The sequence below is a fragment of the Topomyia yanbarensis genome, chromosome 2, assembly GCF_030247195.1.
Source record: "Topomyia yanbarensis strain Yona2022 chromosome 2, ASM3024719v1, whole genome shotgun sequence".
Lineage (NCBI taxonomy): Eukaryota > Metazoa > Arthropoda > Insecta > Diptera > Culicidae > Topomyia > Topomyia yanbarensis.
The window spans coordinates 176,802,505-176,823,531 of record NC_080671.1 but is presented as its reverse complement, the minus strand read 5'-3'; the positions used below and the strand labels follow the sequence as shown (position 1 = coordinate 176,823,531).

The window sequence follows — 21,027 nt, the reverse complement described above, 5'->3', positions numbered from 1 at the left end:
GTTTCTTGACCCCACCGTTTTCAAGGAAAAATAGTTTTGAAACCCCACATGCACTAGAAAAAAGTTGGGCATGAAAGGATTAAAAGCTAGTAGAAGGGTATTTGCGCGTGCAATGTCAACATTGAGTTTTTTTTTATTTGGATTATACTACCCATGATCGCATAGTTGTCCCGTTTTCTGTGGGATTTCCTATCTTTATGAGACTGATATACGATCATGGGACGTATAGAGGTTTTAATCTTAGGGTCATTCGCCTCTTTGTCGGGTTAGAGAAATCTCTTTAGAAAAATCTTTAACCCTATGAGCGGGGTTGGGAATTGAACCCAGATGATCTGCGTACAAGGCAATCGATTTACCAACTACACTATCTCCACCCCCATGTAACATCATAGAGTTCAGGCGAATGTCCTATAAAATAATATATGGGTCATTCCACGCGAAGTGATCAAAAAGAGATGCAAACTTGAAATCGACCTTCACGGATTTGAACAAAATTTGGAGGAATTGTTCATCTAGGGCCAATAGATAAAAACCCAAATTTTTGTGACAATTGAACCACCCTCGGGTCATGGGAGCACCCCCCCCCCCCCCCCCCCCGTTTTGGCAAATTGCCAAAACCCTTGATTTTCTTTTGATCATATCTCCGGTTCTATTTACTCTAGAATCAAACCGCAAGATGGCTTTTGAAGAAAATTGTTCAAGGAGTCTATAAAAAATATTATTTTTGCCGACAGTGTTGGCAACTATGCAATTTCTTCAGTTAAATATTAAAAGTTTATTTTTCTCTCAATACGTATATTCTAATTTTGAAAATTTTAATGCCATCGCGTTCCTCAGACATTTTTACATAAAAAACACCTATCATCCCAATATAATATGAGCGCATCCTGAGATATACCGTTTTGAAGGGAAAAACTCCGATTTTCTCATATAAAAATCCATTTTTATTGGCCAAAATTGAGAAAATCTTCAAGCTGTCATAAAAATCGACCCTGATCTGCTAGAAGCAAACTAAATACGTAGTTTTTCATCATTTCTCGTCTACTTCACGAAAAATTATGTTTGAACTCAGAATAATCAAGTTGGTTTTTTAGTGTTGCGCGCTTGCGATTTTATACGGGAAATTGCGGTTTTTTTTCTTCAAAACGGTGTATCTCAGGATGCGCTAATATTATATTGGGATGATAAGTGTTTTTTATGTAAAAATGTCTGAGGAACGCGATGGCATGAAAATTTTCAAAATTAAAATATACGTATTGAGAGAAAAATTAACTTTTAATATTTAACTGAAAAATTTGCATAGTTGGCAACACTGTCGGCAAAAAATAATATTTTTTGTAGACTCCTTAAACAATTTTCTTCAAAAGCCATCTTGTGGTTTGATTCTAGAGTAAATAGAACAGGAGATATGATCAAAAGAAAATCAAGGGTTTTGGCAATTTGCCAAAACGGGGGGTGCTCCCATGACCCGAGGGGTGGTTCAATTGTCACAAAAATTTGGGTTTTTATATATTGGCGCTAGATGAACAATTCCTCTAAATTTTGTTCAAATCCGTGGAGGTCGATTACACGTGCCTTGATCACTTCGCATGGAATGACCCATATTCAAACCTTAACCAACCAGGTTTCTTCGCAATAACTCTGCAATTGTCACGTATGATAATAACCGACAACAAATGTTGTACCAGGAAATAACTTTTAACGGAGCATTTCACTTGTAAAGCAGTGAAATTCGCAAAAAAAAAGTAAAATGAAAATCCCGTTCCACGTTTCCCAGCTTGCCCCCAGAATCAAACTATCAACAGAAATTTATGTTAGTATTCAAAAAACCAACATAATCTCCTTCAAATCGTCAATCGCAGCCACATTACCGTTTGCTAGAAGAAAACTAATAAAAGAACACACTCCTTCGCAGTGCACTCTGGAGCGCGCGCCATGGTGAATTTATTTGAGAACGCCACACATAATTGAAAGAACGAGAGAGCGGGGTCTTTCTCACCCAACTACCCCACCGCCAGCGAACACTTGAAATTCGTTTATTTAGCTCCGAAAGAAAGAGTGTTCTGTTTTTTTTTTCTATGGTCAGTGATCAGTGATCAGTATGCATAAAACTGGTGCGCCTGTACATCATAAAACTGGTGCGCCTGTACATCATTGAAATGATGCCTGGCGGCAGTCATGGAATATATTGCTTCGAGCTGACGGAACGTAGCAACTACTACGAGGTCAGAAAGCAAACTGACGATTTTTCCTTGTGTGCTTCTTTTATATGTGCGTCGCAGTTCATTGGATGCAAAGAGGCGGTCCTAGCAATGTTATCTGCTTGGTTGAATTGGTAAATAAAACTACGCAACTTTCTAGTATATTCGATTAATGTATTCTGCTCCGCCTTTGAGTTACACTGATGGGATCAAGTCTCCCCCGGGATCAAGCCTCCTCAGTCTCCCCTATAAAGAACTCGCAACCCCTGGATGAGCCAGTTCAGCATACATAGATGTGATGCGAGCATACCAAGTAAATTTTCTAAATTTTAAACGCTTTGTGTTATTTAGGATGATGCTCAATCTATTTACCGAATGATTGTATTTTTCGATAGTGCGTGAAAAAAGCTTTCAGTATCCGTATAGATATTACATCTATCCACGAACAAAATTTATTTTTCAGCTTTTTAAAAAATATGCGGTTGGGGTAAGTTGGCGGTTCTGATCGCGGGGCAAGTTGGCGGTAATATTTACAGTGCAAAAATAGTCATCAAAAATTTTTATTTCTGGAATTCACTCCAAAGTAAGAAAATCTTTTTCTTGTGTATCTCACCAATGCAGGCGACATTTACTTCGGCCAATCGGTTGAAGAATTTCGAAAATTTGCTTTTAAATATAGAGTACGCGTCAAAGTCAAAATGCTGGGGTATTGAGTCTGAAATATAATAGCAAATATCGGTTAATATACAGTTTTAATGATAAGACATTCAGGACGTTCCAAAAGGACCCCTGAAGTATTTGAATCTCCATTTGATTACATATTTTTTGGCGTATCCATACATACCGCCAACTTACCCCGGGGCCGGGGCAAGTTGGCGCGTCATATGTGACTTGTCTCTAAAAATGAAACAATGCATAAAACATTTTAATAAAATTCAGAGATATTACCAACAGTCTACCCTTTCATGCCACGTGTTCTATTTTGCAAGATCTACCTACATCAAAGCGGTAAAAAATGAAAACTGAGAACACCGCCAACTAGTCCCGGTCTCCTCTACTGTCATTTTTTGTCAGCTTAACTACGACTGTAAAAGAACCAGGATATCTCATCGACAAATTGCTTTTGTAGCCTGTCAGAAGCTCGAGATCCGATTCCTCGTCATCGTTCCGTTTTTGTTAGAGGAGTGTCATACTGGAATTATTTGGCAAATGTTATACTTTTTGGACAATCTTCAGCTACTTTTAAGAGAAATTATATTGAGCACCCTAATTAATTAATTGTTTTCAAAATCTCATATATCAAAAACATGACATGTGATTACTCCCAAAACTGATTTTGTTACGCACGTTCCACAGACAAACATTGTACAGTGGAAGAAATCCGACCAAAAAGGCAATTAATTGGAAGCCGCTGAAAAAGTATGATAATATATACACCAAAATTTGCGGATTTTTTTAGAAAGAGAAATGCAATCAAATTTGTTCACCACATGTAACTGTGGCCGGAGATATGGGACTTTGAAGATGCGGAACATTACCGGTTTTCATCAAATCTGAGGCCTAATTCGGAAGCCGCAGTAAAAGTACAATGAATTATGCCCTCAAAGTTGCGGAAAACTCCAGTAATCAAAGCGCAATCAAATTTGTTCAACGCACGCACTTGTGACCGGAGGTATGGGGCTTTGAAGATGCGGAACATTACCGGTTTTCATCAAATCTGAGGCCTAATTCGGAAGCCGCAGTAAAAGTATAAAGAATTATACCCTCAAAGTTGCGTAAAACTTCAGCAGTTACGACGCAGTCAAATTTGTTCAACGCACGCACCTGAGGCCGAAGATATGGGACTTTGAAGATCCGGACATTACCTGTTTTCATCAAATCAGAGGCCTAATTCAGAATCCGCTAAAAAACAAAAGTACAAAGAATTATATCCTAGAAGTTGGGGAAAACTCTAACGACCAAAATGCAATCGAATTTGTTCACCGCATGCTCTTGTGACCGGAGATACGGGGCTTTGAAGATCCGGAACATTACCGGTTTTTCATCAATTCAGGCTCTTGCGTTTTGATTGCAGGAGCTTTTCAAAACTTTCGGTATATAGATTTTGGCCTTTTTGCTGCGGCTTCTTATTGGGAGTCTGATTTGATGAAAATCGGTAATGTTCCGGATCTTTAAAGCCCCATACCTCCGATCACAAGTGCGTGCGGTGGAAAAATTTGATTGCATTTTGATCGCATGAGTTTTTCGCAACTTTAAGAGTGTAATTCTTTGTACTTTTCCAGCAGATTCTGGATTAGGCCCATTATTTGAGGAAAACCGGTAATATTCCGGATATTCAAAGCCCCATATCTCCGGTCACAAGTACGTGCGGTGAACAAATTGATTGCATTTTGATCGCTGGAGTTTTTCGCAATTTTGAGAGTATAATAATTCTTTGTACTTTTTCAGCGGATTCTGAATTAGGCCTCAGATTTGATGAGAACCGGTAATGTTCCGGATCTTCAAAGCGCCATATCTCCGTTCATAAAAAACAAATAGAATAAACATGCGTGCGCCACGTTGTGTTGGTACACTTTGCGTCGGTAAAATTCATAGCGTTTTAGAGTGAACTCTCGTGGATCTCTGAGAGCGGATTTTGTTAATAATACCAGGAGAAACTGGAAGTACTCCGTAGCAAACTGGAAGAAAATCGTTCATGTATTCTCTTCTTCTACTAGTAAACCGGAGCAAAAAGGAGTAACTTTTTTGCTCCTGTTTACACCGGAGCAACTGGGAGCAAGAAGCGTGTACTGGAACCAACATAATGGCTGCTAAACCTGCTCAGAAATTAAGGGGGGTAAGGGTTTCGGCGTGAAAAGCACATTTTTTCGCGTATTTTTTTAGAACTTTCGTGAATCGAATTGATAAAAACTGTTGTACATTATAATTTGTCATATCAATAACATTCTGTAATTTTTCTATGCAAAAATATTCACGAACAGTTCGGTGACGAAACTTTTTGTAGAACGTCTCTGAAAAAACACGATTTGCGGTACCTGCCATTCTAAGACTACTTGACTGATTCCTTTAAAACTTTGCATACACATTCTATATAAAAATACCTAGCCCCTACGTTCAGTTTTCGAGAAAAAAATCAATGAGGGGTTTTTTTAATAATTGGAAATAAAAATCGCTATTTTTCTCGAAATATTCCAGTTTTTTATAAGTAAAAACCCAATTCATTGAAAAATTATCTCGAAAACTCAACGTAGGGATTAGGTATTTTTTACATAAAATGTGTATGCAAAGCTTGAAAGAAATCAGTTGAGTAGTTTTTGAATGGCAGTTAACACCGTAAATCGTGTTTTTCCAGAGACGTTCTACAAAAAACTTCGTCACCTAGTCGTTTGCCGATAGTTTTGCATATTATTGAAATGATGAATTATAATGTACAAAAGTTTTGATCAAAAACCATTCCTGCAATAGCAGTTTTGTATAATTTATTACATGTGTTGAATTCAGCTATATTAACTTGCAATTCTTATTTGACAGTTCTCAGTCACCCGCGTTACGTTTCAAAACGACCAATCAGGAGCGGACCAATGGATAGTTTTGTATTGTCTCTACTTCCTGTAGATTTCTGTTTGCTTTGATTTGCTGTACGCTTTAGCCGAGTTTCACGCGTTTACTTCGACCGAGACCTAAGGCTTTAAAGCAAGTCAAAATTCATTATCCATAATGAAAAGTTGAATCAATATTTTCCGACAAATCTCCTTTGATTGGGTTTATTATAGCTTTACATGAAAAATAATTCGCAAAGAGATTTTAAATGTGAACCACTTATTGTTAAACGCTCTCTCATGAGCGTTCGTTTAAAAAATAAAATTATTCGGGCAGTTCGTGAACCTGAAGAGAAGAAATTTCTTACATGAGCACCAGGACATATGACGAGTTATAGCGATTCAGAGGTAGTCAAATTTATCACGGTTATATGCGTTATTGTGCAATATTTTTATAAACTAATAAAACTCTCGACAAACATATGATTACGGCCTAAAAGCCAACTGTCAAAATCCACTTTGAATGGAAATTCCGAACAAACCGTTACACGCCAATCACAAATGTTGGTAGTAAACGAAAGAGAAAAGTTTTCTCTTTCATAAACTGTTGTGAACTGTATTCGACTAGTAACGGTTTGTCCGGAATTTCCATTCAAAGTGGATTTTGACAGTTGGCTTTTAAGCCGTAATCATATGTTTGTCGAGAACTTATCAATTTAGGCTGTCTTTGGCTACGTTTTCCATGCAATTGGACTATTGTAAATATTCTTGTAGAATTGTATTGAGCATTGGAAGGTATAAATTGAGCAGCTTCTAGCACTGCAAGGGAAGCACCTATCTTTATGAAAAAAGACTTTTCGTGTTTCTTGATCTCATTGTTTTCAAGGAAGAATAGTTTTGAAACTCTTCATGCACTAGAAAAAAGTTGGGCATGAAAGGGTTAAATCAAACGGTAATTAGCATTGACACATGACATGACACATTGTGTCATCTATTCGTATCACGAAGTAAATTTCATTGCCACAAAAAGAGACTGGGTGTTGTGTATAGCGGTAAACAGCGTCAAGAAATGGCTGGGTTTGCTTTGTTCAAAACCCGAACCTGAAAATTCCAAATTTGAAACACCCGAACCTGAAAATTTAAAATTTCAAGAACCCGACCTGAACCCGTGAATATCGTACTTGTGAGAACAGTAACTGTTCTCACAAGTACTATATTCACGGGTTTAACTTTTTGTGGCATCCCGTTGGTTCAATTGGGATTTTCGGTTGATTGACACCGGTGTAGTGGATTGCACTGGTTTTGAACTTTCTAGCAGAAGTGTCAATGGAACATACCCAGTTTTCTGCACTTCTGCTAGATAGTGCAAAAACGGTGTACAGTTTCAGTGCACTCCACAACACCGGTGTCAATCAATCGAAAACCCCAAATGAATCCTTGTTGTTGAAGGCACGAAAAAGAGAACGAAGTTATTTTGCGTCCATAATTTTGGCTGGTTTTCCACTACCTTGATTGCGAGTAGTTGCTGGGGATCTTGGGATATGGTAAACAGTCGATGACGTAACATTTTTACTTTTAAAATGTTGTACCGTATGCTTTTGCAATTCAAGCAAAACAAGTATAAACAAAACCAAAAATACTAGCAGAGGGAGGAGAAACAGGGATACCACATACACAGTCTCATTTTTCTCTGAGCTCGTTTGTTGTTGTTGTGTTCCAAAATTTTAGTTGCCACCCGTTACATTGTTTTATATGAATGTAACGTTGGTTTTTTTATTTATACGTTATATTCAATAAAAAAATTGCCCCCTCACGCAAAACAGAATTGCTACAGCTCTGTAACTGTATATGCATCACGACTATAGTGACCTTGACTAGAAAAGAGATTATCCACCAATAAGCAGAACGAAATGTCGTACCAGACCGACGACCAATACAAATGATACAAAACAAAAACAAACAAAGCTTAAGTGCACGTTATTTAGGGTCCTAATAAATTTATTTAGCACATTCGTATTTGCTGATATGATTACTATACATACAAAATGCAGCTATTCGCCAATCAATGCCGTCTGCGTAGGAATTCCACAAGGTACGACATCTGAACATTTGAATTGCGCATTTTCTCTATTTATTCTGACACACTAGTTCAGTTCGCACGTGATAAGATAAAGCCAAGGAACGCATCTGTACGGCTTTTTACAATCGGTGGGCTGCTCTCTTTACCTCTTCCGGTAGCTCTCGGTAGTCAATATCTGGCCACTCACCGTCGTCCTCATGTGGAACCGGATTGTAATTCCACTGTGCGATAAGAGGTTTACCGTCACTGTCTATCGAGAGATATTTGAACAGCTCGTTATCTAGATAGCGGGTCCGTTGGGGAAGAGCGTTGCCCGAGATGGGAATGTCCTCCGTTAGCGTCCAGATTGAAATCTTAGAGGATTTAAAATTCTACAAAGAGATATCAAAGACAATTAGCGCTCCCCATAAACACGCAGTAAAATTAATAGAACCTCGGGTAAACAGTGATGTTGCTGGCAATAATAATTTAACGTCCCATCAGAATGACACAAAGTTCCATCGGGGAAATAAGAGTCAATGCCCAAATCGTTCAGATCAAACCTTGGTGCATAGAAGGCGGCGCTATCAGCTCGTTTGCAGTAAATAGCGCAGCTCATCCAAAGTCTATGTCCATCGTACGGACCTTGTATACCCAATCCAGCAGGGTCAAGTCTACTCAAGAGCTTACTAAACTCTCTACATCGTATGCTGGCATAAACTTCGATAGGTTGCCGCTTATTCGAACAAAGCTGCTCATCGTCGCAAACGGTAACATCGAACGAACTGCCTTCACACCCGGTATCCGTGTTGACTGGTTTGGGATTGTCACAGCGTCTCGTTCGCTGCTGGAACCCCCTCGAATGCTTCAAACAACCAGAATTACAATCTCCAATGTCCCAATCACTCCAGCCTCCCTTTATCACGTTTATAGGTTTTTTCTTCTGCTTCACACAATCGCCACCAATGCACCACTGCAAGAATGAAGTAGCTTAATATTGAAAGCAGTTGTGCATGGATTGCCTAACGAAAGGCGTATTTACCTTACTATCGCCACAGTCAGTTCCCTCGAGAGCTGGTCCGGAAAAATAGAAACCGGTGCGGTGTGGTGTGCGGCACTGTAGATTTTGACAAATGCGATCCAAACTGGGTTGGGTGAAAGCGATTGCATCTTTATCGCTGGGAAAGGTGATTAAAGTTATGCAAAAAGTAGATGATTAGGATTTCTATTAATTGTTATTTGATGTCGTAGTCAGTACAAAACGATCAAGCCTCAGGATGATAGTCGTAAGTTACATTCATATATGGGTGTTTAAAATACAGTTAAGACCCGTTTTTATCAGCCTCTTGGCGAATTTTAGTCTGATAAAACAGGGACATTGATAAAATCGGGACATATATTTTTCTATCTTTTTAATAAAACGAAGTTCTTAAAATAATCTTCTTTGGTCCTTAGACCTTGCAACCCCTTCTGATTATTTACTTTAAGTTCCCCTTAAGGGGGTCTGACAGTGCAAAATTTAAAATGAAAAGATTTCTAAGATAAGAAATATATGCCCAAGAAAAGATTTACTCGAATTCAACTTGGTTCGTCTGCTAGAGCTCATCAAACTACCAACTATCAATTGTCATATGAAACTGATAAAATCGGGTCAAAAAGCTGATAAAATTGGGGGTAGAAAAATCGGGGGCTGAAAAATCGGGTCTCTACTGTAGTATCAGTCTATTAAAGTTTGTCTGGTATTTTTGAAGATAATTACAAATATGAGACTAAAAATAGTTTTTCAAAGAGCCCATAATTGTCTTATGTTCTATTCCCCATCTACGTGGCAGATTTGTAAGGATTCGGAACATTAAATCATTATAATAGTTAATACGACTACTTACACCAACAATATCTCACACTGCTTCTTTGCAGTGAATACCTGTCCGGGATACCCTTGATATTTCCAGGCATCTAATTCCTTTTTAATTTTTACAGGTGAATCAAATAGACATTCTGCCCAACTGCAACACAAAAAAGTCACAATTAATCTGGTTCGATCAAATGATTTTATCATTACGTCAACTCCCGAATCGCCGCCGCACTGCATGACGACCAGATAGTCTCTCCCTGGGTTCCCCTCGATGGTGACATCACGTAACCATCCTTAGCACACCTATTACCCGACGAGTCATGATGCATACCTAAACTGAAAGAGGTTTACCGAATTAATTTTACCTGAAATCTGTCCTAACCCCGCCATACCTATGTCCGATTTCGTGGGCGGATACAAACACCGATGTAAAACCAGCCGAAGGATACGGTTTGCCAAATACACTGGTTGTCCCAAACTCTGCTATAACGCAGGAATATTCTCCGATGCAAATCCCTCCAACGGTGGCTAACCCCATTGTCACTCCGTTGCGTCGTCCATTTTCAATGGCATGGAAATCCAATCCGGAAACATATAACCCCAGATCCCAGTGGTTTGAATCACTGTCATCGCCTTTGTTTAGGTTCATCTGGTATAAACAGAACGAATCCAGGAGCGATTCTCTTTCACCGTTAAAGTGCGGCATCCCAGGTGGTTGCCGTTTCATAATTTCCAAATATACCACAGTGATGTCCACCGGAGTTCCCAGTGAAGGATGATGGTAAAGAGCTTGAATGGCGTTTACATAAGCGAGAATAAAATCCTTCAGTCTAAGATCATCCCCGTCAAAGTGGGGAGCAAAGATCCGATAAGCGGCCTCATCGAAGAACAGTCCCAGCTCGATTGTCAATCGGCGTAGACGAGACTCCCCACCTGTCTTTGCTGGATACAGTGGTTCCAAACCTTCGACAGTGTAGTTGTTTTGGTCCAACGTGTCGCCCAGCAGATGAATATCGGAGCCTTTGGGAGATGTGAGCAGATTTTTACGAGTGAACAGATCATCGGCGAAAATCACATCCTCGAACGAAGTTCTCTTGATCAGATGCAAATTCTGCGATTCTACTAAGAAGTGTCCATATAGTGGGATGAGATTTCGCAGTCTATCGTTTAAGGGTTGGATTTCCAGGGTCTGGTTCGGAAGGAAGACGATGCCCTGCTGGAAGATTAAGATGGAAGGTTATTGATTGAGTTTATGATGCGAGTTTATTTCATTTTTTTCAATTAATGTAATTGTTTCAAGATAGTCTAAAAATTTACCTGTATTTACAAAAACTTACAAAGCTCTCAAACGATTTTTCTCAGTATTTTTTTTTCGCCAAAAGCGTGCGAAAAATTATTCTATTGAAAAGGTAAAGCGTACTGCAATGATGTCTTCTGGAATGTTTCAAGATGATCCAAGACCTTTATTTTGACGATATAGTCATAGCGATTAATTCCCCTTGAAGTGAGATATTTGTTATAATTTTTTTCAAAATATAAAAACAAGATAAACTATTTAGAAGTGTCAAAGAACTTGTTTTGCGAACATTTTTACTCAAGATCAAAAATCTCTATGTATAGTACACTCGAAGTTATTGACCGTTGTTTGTGAACGACTCCTTAAAAACTTTTATTCAACATATCTTAAATATCGTAGATAAAGTTTCAGAATGCTCAAGAAAGTTGTTCGTCTTATCAAGATACATATCTATTCAGAATATATCAACGGTCAGTCTCTTGCGACTTAGAAGTTATTGGGTAACTTTTGGTTAAATTTGTAAAAGTTTTAAAAGCAATAACTTTTGAACGGGCAAAAACGGGCAGCCAGCTCTAATTGCAATTAGAAATGCTACATCAACACTATGAAATTAAATGGAGTTCGCTTGTCTCTCGTTGTCTCCAGTAGAGTTATAGATGATTTAAAAAACTATTGTTTTTTTCTAAAAACGTCAAATATCTTCGAAAATACTCGAGATAAGAAAAATTATGCATTAATGGAAATTGTGTATTTTGACGATTGAAATAACTTCGTAGAATATATGAAACCCATGGGAATGATAATAGAAAAGATATTTGTAAAAAAATACTTCTGGTGGTCATCCGAATATAACGAGCTACAATTTCATAAGCATTTAAAGAAGAAACTACTTGTATTCAGCAAACATATATTTAAAAGCAATCTACACAACTTTTCCAAAGACGTTAGATCATTTCCTTTACTAAAAAAATAGTTGAAAAATATAGGAGGATGAATCACATATAGGAGGATGAATCACGAAAATCATAGCAGCAAATGATAAACTTTGCTATTTTTATGAGTAGTCTGAAAACACTATTGACGTAAACTTTTCCCGTTAACAACTAATCACCATTTGAAACACTTTATTTTTCAAAAAATACCAAATTTGCTTTGAAAATACACGGGATAAGCCATTGTTGTAATATAGCAAGTTTTTTATTTTGATAATTTAAAGCTTTCTACTGAACATTTAAAACTTGTCAGAATGATATTTCAGAAGTTATATTAATGAATCATCCACAAACAACCAGCAATAATGTGGAATATATTAAAGATAAAGACTCAGTATCTTCAGCAAAGTTTTTGGCAATGGCTTGTTCTACAACTTTGCTGAAGACATAATTTTAATATATGCGCTTGCAAGAAAGTTGATAAATATATCTCAAGTTTAGGGAGATTAGTCATTAAAATAGCAACACCATATGAAATGGCTAATAGTGTCGACAAATCCCTCCGAAGACGTCATTGATCCAAGTTTAACGCTTTAGGCGTAACTAATAGATCGCACGATTTTGGCGAAAAAAAACCACTGTGCAATTCGTTGAGCGAAGATGGCAGACGTTTTTCTAGCCAAAGGCTTCAAATGGATAGTGATAATAGAAACAAGGCAAAAATAAACTCATTACCAAATATGCTGTTTTAAAAAAAATTCAAGAAGTGAGAAGAGTGTGTGTGTGTGGATACAATGTATTTCCCACTGACCGGTAGTGGTTTTTTGGAAGAATCTTGTCTGCATCTATGTAATGATATTTTTGCTTTCATCGATAGATGTACACATGTTTAGCCCTGGAAATGAAAGGTGATAGCTCTACTGTACATCCAACGACCCATTTCAAGAATGCCTGTTCCTACACGTACATTCTGAGGCCGCCTTCATATACAATAAGCCTTGCGCGAATACATCCGCGTATCAATTGGATATTTGCAATATATTCGCCATTCCAGGATCAATTTTTTTTTTGGTTCTGGCGCGTATTTACAAAAAGGAAAATAAATAAATTCATGAGGTTTCTGTGAAGAATTTTCCTCCATCCGCATCATCAACTACTGCATCAACTACTTATGTCTAGACGGCGCTGTAGGTGCTAACTGGATCGAACGGACGTATTTTTTCGCGTCTTGTTTCACATACTTCAATGACAAAATTGTGACGATAAATTTCTATGTAAAATTACACTTTTCTCGCGATATTTCAATCTACTAACACGTAACTCAACAGGAACAACTACATACTAGACGATTGACTTCATTTTCATTGAATATCCCGTATATTACTGAATAGGGTGACCATACGTCCTGGTTCCCATGACATGTCCTGATTTTGCATTGACTGTCCTGGTGTCCTGGGAAATCGAGGAAAATGCTTTATTTGTCCTGGTTTTTCTCCTATAAGCCTAAAATATTTCTATTTATTGAGTCTTCGCTTTTCACTATGCTCCAGATCGCAGTTACGTAGGGTGACCATATTAGGCGAGTAAAATCCCAGGACAGTCAAAAGAGGACCCCCCTCCCCCTTCCGTTACCTCTCTCGAACGTCCATGGCGAAATACTCCCCGGTTTTCGGCAGTCATAAAAAATCTGGGTATCTGACGGGCAGAGCTCTGCCAGAATGTCATTCGTGAGATTTCAATGGCCGAGCACTTCTTCGGAAGGCGAAGGCTTCGAACCGTTGTTGGAAATTCCTCAATTGAATGCACGAGACAAAATATTTTGAGATCTTCTGTGAAGGACCGGTGAGGTGTCCCCAGTGCTGAATAAACGTCATTGCTGTAAAGAAGAAAAATCAACGATCCCAAGTAGCTTCCCTGAGCGATTCCTGGCGTAAAAGTAAACGTGGGTGTCTGTAAATCTCCAATGACAACCATTATCGATTTAATACATTTATCTGTTTACTTCACATCCTTGCTTTCACTTGAGTACTATGGCTTTAATTTTCATAACTTTCCCTACCCAGTAATCTCTAGCTAATTGAATGTCGTTAAAAAGAAAATGTGACTAACATAGTCGAAATAAAAAAAAGGAAAAAAAGGAACTGATGGGAATCCATCGGCAGCGGTGGGTAGCCGCTGTAGACACAGCCATTGCCTTACACAATGTAGCAAACCCGCTACGACTGTAAGCACAGTGACAATAGTCTAATAAAAATCTATCCCGGCATTCGAAAGGCAAACAGAGATGAACAGCAGCAATCATCATTAAGATTGATGCTAATCGTCGACAGGTTTTCATATAACAATCGATAAAGCGTAGAAATTTTGTAACAACGGTAGGTTTTGCAGCTCTAAGATCGAGAGATAATGGTTGCCATTGGAGATTGCCAGACACAGCGCAGAGAAGCTACTTGGGATCGCTGATGTTTCCGATTTAAGTCAATGTCGTGTTATTAGTGCTAAAAACTCCTCACCGGTCCTGCACAGACCATGTCAGCATGAAACGTTTGCTGACGGTGGTGTAGCAAGAACTGCCTTTGTGTAAATCCGAAAAAGTTCTTGATGATCGAATTCTGACGAAAGACCTAATGGCAGAGCTCTTCCTCCCAGACTCTCAGAACTTTTTTACTGTCGAAGCTCTGCCTGCCTGACCCCAGAACCTTTTGACTGCCGAAAACACGCGGAGAAGGCAATGTCGATTGAAAGGTAACGGGGGGAAGCAGTACCCTTTCGACTGTCCTGGTTTTTTACTCGTCGGAAATGGTCACCTTATCACTGAAAAACTTTGAAAAATATTGGACGTAAACGACAACATGTCCGAGCGATTCGCCAGTGTTAACACTTCCTCAAATTTCAAAGAGGAATCAAGTGTCCTCAAATTAGGGTTCGAGTCTCCACTAATCAAAGCATTTTCCATTTGTTTGTTGTTTTCCTTAAAGGCTCATAGTTCTTGACCTGTGTAATATTTACATGTAATTTTTTATGATTTGGGTAAATGATATTAAGTGCGGCTATAGAGAAACTGATCAAAATTGGGACTCGAAAATTGGAGTTTTATATATTCTAATGTGAGCAAACACCAGTACATTTTTATTTTAAAAAAATAAAAATGCTACGGAAAATGTCATGAATTAGATTTTGAATAAAGTATAATTATAGTTTTTTGATATTAAATCCCACTAAAAATAATGGTAATTGAGACCACCAGTTTTAGCTATTCAGCTAGAGCAGCTATTTTTAATAGCATTTTATTATGAAGAGAATCTAAATTTGGGGCAGCATCTATAGTGTTGGGAAAACATTCTAATTTGCTTTTGGCATATTTTGGTGGCATCTACTCTCGATGTATTTCATAGAAATTTGATCAATTAAACCCTTTAAATCATTTCCGAATAAGCTTTCCATACGTTTGGTATACCAGCAATTCATTTGAAACAAGCTACAACATTTAAAGAGAAATTATAATCCTAATCAAATTTATTTTAGTTTTATTCGAGATAAGCACATTTTCACTCATGATCAATACTCTTTAGACAGTAAAACTGTTAGTCTAGTTCCAATCACAGTTTAATTTAAATTTCAATCCACAAATTGTAAAAATGTTAGTTTATCTGTCACCTAATACCTGTTTGATAAAATAATTTGGAGTCTCCATAGTGCAACGTTTCGAAGGAATCATCCGCAGGGGAAAGCAGGGTTTGAACATAAATTAGTTATAGTTTTCTCATAATACAATTATTTTAAAATTTTGTCAGGCTACAAATATTTTCATTTTAAAGTGGAAAGTAATATTAAGTTTATTTGCGCGAGTAGTTCTGTTCAAAACTAAAGTGTAGCAACTATTTATAGGGAAACAGCAGACAGAAATAGTTTCGTCTTCCTAAACCTGCACATATACATCTCAGACATAAAATAACAACCAACAAACATCAAACAACATCAACAAATATAAATATTGCAAAATCAATCCAATTTTCACTAGAATTTTTGGATTCAAACATACAGATGCTCTCACTCATGCTACGAGCATAACATGGCTATGAATTATTTTAGAAATCTATTTTATTACTACTAGGTGGATTACTTGATGATTTGTGCATTCATATAACACCCCATCTAACTCACGACTGAACCCAGTGCTTAATCCAACAGGTAAACACATCAACTCTGGACAAATTTGCACTTTGATGAAGTGAACTTACACATTGTTTTGTTTTTGAAGTGAACTTAATATTAATTTTTGAGAAATAATTAATTTATTATTGAGTTATTATTATTGATTACACTAGTTTACAGCATTTCTGAACTAAATAATATAGTGGTCATTTTCCATGTAAAATCGTGTGCTGAATCCTAAAATGAGTTCCAAAAAATGTACAGTAGAACAGTCTCGAGTTACAGTGAAAAAATGAATGTTATCTTTAAAATGAAAAGTACGTTTAGTAAAATCCAAATATCTTCGGGTATACTGCAACAATATGAAATATTATTATGTTGAATTAAAGGTAATTGAATGCACTTTCGATCGCTTTTGTCTTAGTTCGACTACTGTTTCTGACGTTATTTACGAATCTATTGAACCTTTTCTTAATTTTTCGTCATTTTTTGAAGTAAAATGAGCGTGTGGTCAATATTTTCGGCAAGATAAGCAATCCTAAAAATTATATTTTCATGGGAAATTAAAGCCTGCTAATAACCAATGAAAATAAGCACTTGTTAGTTTGAATCCGAAGAAAATTGCGAAAGTTATTAATTTTTTTTGTAAAAAGGCAATTTTTGTGCTTCTGTGGGTCAACTTATTGAACCGTCTCGATTTCAATTTTTTCTAGGGCTTGTCTGATAATAAATGAGGGACTCTCTGTCAGAATTCTGTTAAACAAGTAAATTGAACAATTTTGAAAGAATTTAATGTGGGGTAATATTAATATCAACATAATAATATTTCATATCGATGCACTACAACCGAAGATATGTGGATTTTACTAAACGTACTTTTAATTTTAAAGGTAAAATTCATTTCTTCACTGTTACTCGAAAACTGCTCTACTGTAAATTTTTTGACCTCATTTTCGGATTCAGCACGCAATTTTACATCAGAAATGGTGTTCGAATATTGAAGTTCAGATTTTTATTTTTATTTTGTAAACTATTGTTATGCATAAAATATTTTCGGAATTGAATTTATTGAATCACGTAGATGTGTTTTCATATCCCCATATTGAAAATCGGTTTGGTTTTGTCCCTAGAAAGCAATACTCTTTATGAAATGATCTCATTTTCAGTTATTTAAATTTGGTAAGCGAGGAATAAAATGTTTATTTTCGTTCGTGGACGGATTTAGCAGACAAGTTTGTGGATTTAGACCATCTAAGGCTTGTTAGAAAAGTATTTTTATAATCTGTATGCCCGACTTAATAGCTTTGTTCGAACGTGATTTGCTAAAAGCATGCCGTGTTTTGCAAAATGACCCATATCTCAGAAAGTGAACAGCGTATCCAAAAACAAAAATAATTGTGTCAAATTGTCACGTTAGGTTCATTTGCAAGTAGTTTTGTTAAGATTGGTTCAGGCGTTGCCGAGATAATTACATAGCATTAGGGCACACACATACATGCATACATACATACACATACAGACATTGTCCCGATGTGTCGAACTGAGTCGATTGGTATATGAGACTCGGCCTCCCGGGCCTTGGAAACAGTTTTCAAAGTTTAAGCGAATCCTATACATTTCGTTTGCAAGAAATATAAAAATGTTTCTCGAGCACAAGTTCAGCTACGATGAATAGCAATAAGCTGATCAAGACCATTTATAAATATTTTAATGTTATATTTCTGTGCTTAGTTTTCGAACCACTATAGCTCCAACTACTAACTAGCAAGATATTTCATTAAGCATTTAGTTGCGAAGCGACCTAGATAATGATATATTGCACATTGTGTTGGTTTCCCAAGTTAAACCAAATTAGCTGGTTATGGAAAATTGCAATTCCTTGTTTATTTTAGAACAGAAGTATACTTGGCATCAATTCAATGCCAGATTCGAATGAGATGATGTCAAAATCCAAGCATGACTTCGATGTTGTCATTTTAGTATACATGTTCAAATATCGTCTAACAAGTGAGCATATTAATATAAAATAATACCGCAAAGCAGTCTTCGCATGAACATCGACAAGTTTGCACCCGTGTACAAAAACTTCGTGCACGCGTTCAACCTCAAACATCCCAATCACTACACCATGGATGCGCATTTGCGGCGTATTGGGCTTGCGGAGAGTAGTCTGTGCGCTTGTGACGAGGACTATCACGACATCGAACACGTTGTCTGGGTATGCGCCGGGTATTGTGACGCCAGGTCTCAGTTAAAGGAATCCCTTCGGGCCCGAGGTAGACCACCCAATGTACCAGTCCGAGATATGCTGGCAACTCGTGATTTCCACTATATGTCCCTTATTTATACCTTCATAAAAACGATAAATATCCCAATTTAGCCCCTCTCTTTTATTTCTCGTTTTTAGAGTTTCCTCCTGCCTTGTGGAACCGATCAGCTCCAGAGTGCCACTATGTAACCGCCGTCGCCCTTACCACTACGCCTGCATAGAAGGAAACTGAAGCGAGAGCGACTCGAGGTCCGATGACTTTTGAAGGATTCCCCGCGGGTCCGAAGAATACCATCCGCCAATCCGGTACTCGACGACTTACTAGACTGAGGCGCAAATTTATTTCGCTGATCCCCCTCCCCCCCCCCCCTTCGAACGAAAGTTGCAAGTTTTGCTCTTCTTTCCCTGTCTCTCCCCTGTCCTTGATACAACTGCTGCTACACTGATGCGGAAATAAGCCACCCTCTGAATATCTTGACCAAGCATAAGTTTTAGTTAAAAAATTCAAATTAGTATTCTGTATTCCTAGTTTTAAGATAGCTATAATTTTTACTCTTTATTGAAACTCTTGTCCTCCATTTTGTAAATAGAATTGAATCCATAGTTTTAAAATTTCTGTGAAACTTCTCATAAATATTTGTTCCCCCTTTTGTGTACTAAACTATATTGTTAGTCTTAAGATAACCGTAAAATATTTCGTAAAATACTATTACTCCCTCTCTTGTATATCAAAGTGGATCCCTTGTTTTAAATTTTTTCATAAAAAAATCTTTTGGCCCTCTCTTGTTTATTGAATCTTATTTCTAGTCTTAAGATAGCTGTAAACTTTTTTTTTTCCTTTGTAAAAAAAATATTTCAACATTGTAACCTCCTAGTTTTAAGATATCCAAAATGTAAAAACATAAGCATTTGGCACCGCCAAGCTAACGCATTTGTGCCTATTAAATAAACGAAATGAATAAAAAAAAAACCTCAAACATGCTTTGCCTTTGTGTACAGATTTTCATCGAACACCGGACCCAAGTGAACGATGTGCAAACTTAGGTTTAAACACCGTGTACGTACACCGTGTGCGTACACAAGAAACGCATGCACAAAACAGAATGCATCAACGCTAGTGATAATGAGTGAGAGAAAGAGAAAACTAGTGTCAAGATCCTGTGTGTATGAACACCGCGTACGTACATGGGGTGCGGATGTGCAGACGAACACGTGCACGTGTTTTGGTACGCATTAGCGCGATCGAGTTTGCACACGAAATGTGGGTATAAGATGAGTACAGAACTAGAGCGAACATGGTGTTCGATGTTCATTTGGGAAGACTGCCGCAAAGTGTGATCAAAGTATTGGTGCGTACTACGAAAAATATCTCCTCGTTTTGATCTGTTTTTGCCAGCATTTATTCTTGTAATCACGGGTAATAATCTCTTTAGTCGCATTAAAAGCAGCCCTAAAAGCAATAATAAAACCAGATCGGGGCATATCTCAATTACAAACGTCGTGGCATAAACAGTGTACTGTTCCTGTATGCAACAAATTACCTACGAAGTTTGTCGGAACAGATGGACAAATTGAGCTATGCAATTGTTGTACCAAGACTTGTTTTTTTGCTTTGAGTTGTAGTAGTCTTATCTGTTATATATTTAGTATTGGAAACACTCACATAATTTCGCAGATCACAGCTTGTGATAGCAGCAGACGACTCGTGATCCACATGCAGATAGTGGCAATCATTCGTCGACCGATGGACGTACTCTTTCGTGGTGCCATTTTCACATCGCGTAACAAATTTCGTATTGGTCGTGACTAAGTTTGTTCGTGCCCTCAAATCCAACGTCACAACAGTATCCTGAAACGGAACTCTCAACACTTGATTCTCACTGGGACGCTCAGTACTAGGCGTTGGTTCACTTCGAGGTGAGAATAGCTCAAACTGTGGAAGTTGCTGACGATGTTCGCTACCAAAGTAGAAACTAAGCTCACGTTCATTCATCAAATGGGGTAGTTCTTCAAACTTCAACGGGTTTGCACTTTGCAGCAGCTGACCTAACAGCAGAACTGATACCAACAAGCACCTGAGCACAGGCATTTCTTGCCTTTTAAATCACATTTTACAATTGGAATTACCATTAAATTCTTATTTCAAGCACGTTTTGAAAGCGTAAAGATCGTAACATCGTCGTCAGAACTTAAACCGAAACTGTCACGGAATGGGGGAATAACCCACAGTTATATACTTTCACCGGACCCACAACCAGTCCTCCAATGTTTACCGTCATGCATCTCAAAATGCGGCGTGGGCTCCCTCTCAAACCCTAAAGAATCGGCCACGGAATGCGCATGCTGATATCGAGCTTTTTTTTCGAGTGAGACGCACTGCACCGAAATGAGTGTGGCAATATTTATTTTACGATTGTTTCTACAAGTGACTTTCAGGTTATCTGGGATGCGGGTCCGTGAATTTGATACCTAACCGGCCGGCAAACCAGATGAGACACGCTTTGCGGTAGGCCGTCGATGTGGCGAGACGAGAACTTTGCAGTTTACGCCCAAACGAGGTACTAATGGATCCGGCAGAATGCTAACAAGTAGCAGTCAGCGGTCCGTTTGACCCCAAATTAATTATCATTAATGATGATGCTGATTGCTAACGACGTCATGAGCTGCTGTTGCGGGTTATGGTATCGAGTTTTAAATAGTAGGTCGATCACAGGTTTCAG

At 37.9% G+C, this 21,027-nt stretch overlaps 1 protein-coding gene across 1 annotated transcript; it reads right to left on the bottom strand.

The window, feature by feature from the left end:
- Positions 1-7,785: 7,785 nt before the first annotated feature.
- Positions 7,786-20,455, bottom strand: LOC131678564 (A disintegrin and metalloproteinase with thrombospondin motifs adt-1-like). The gene is made up of 7 exons (XM_058958777.1): positions 19,971-20,455; positions 10,047-10,870; positions 9,862-9,990; positions 9,686-9,805; positions 8,842-8,977; positions 8,254-8,772; positions 7,786-8,191 (listed from the first exon to the last, which is right to left on the bottom strand). The coding sequence occupies exons 1-7, from the start codon at positions 20,394-20,396 to the stop codon at positions 7,940-7,942; spliced, it is 2,406 nt and encodes an 801-aa protein (XP_058814760.1). The 5' UTR covers positions 20,397-20,455; the 3' UTR covers positions 7,786-7,939.
- Between the last annotated feature and the right edge of the window lie 572 nt (positions 20,456-21,027).

Bases quoted from the DNA above. Each gene is read 5' to 3' on its own strand.
- LOC131678564 (XM_058958777.1), bottom strand. From the start codon at position 20,396: ATGCCTGTGCTCAGGTGCTTGTTGGTATCAGTTCTGCTGTTAGGTCAG. The intron at 10,871-19,970 runs GTGAGTGTTTCC...TTAATCTTCCAG, and splicing joins GCTGTGATCTGCGAAATTAT to CAGGGCATCGTCTTCCTTCC. The intron at 9,991-10,046 runs GTATGGCGGGGT...AACCTCTTTCAG, and splicing joins GCCCACGAAATCGGACATAG to TTTAGGTATGCATCATGACT.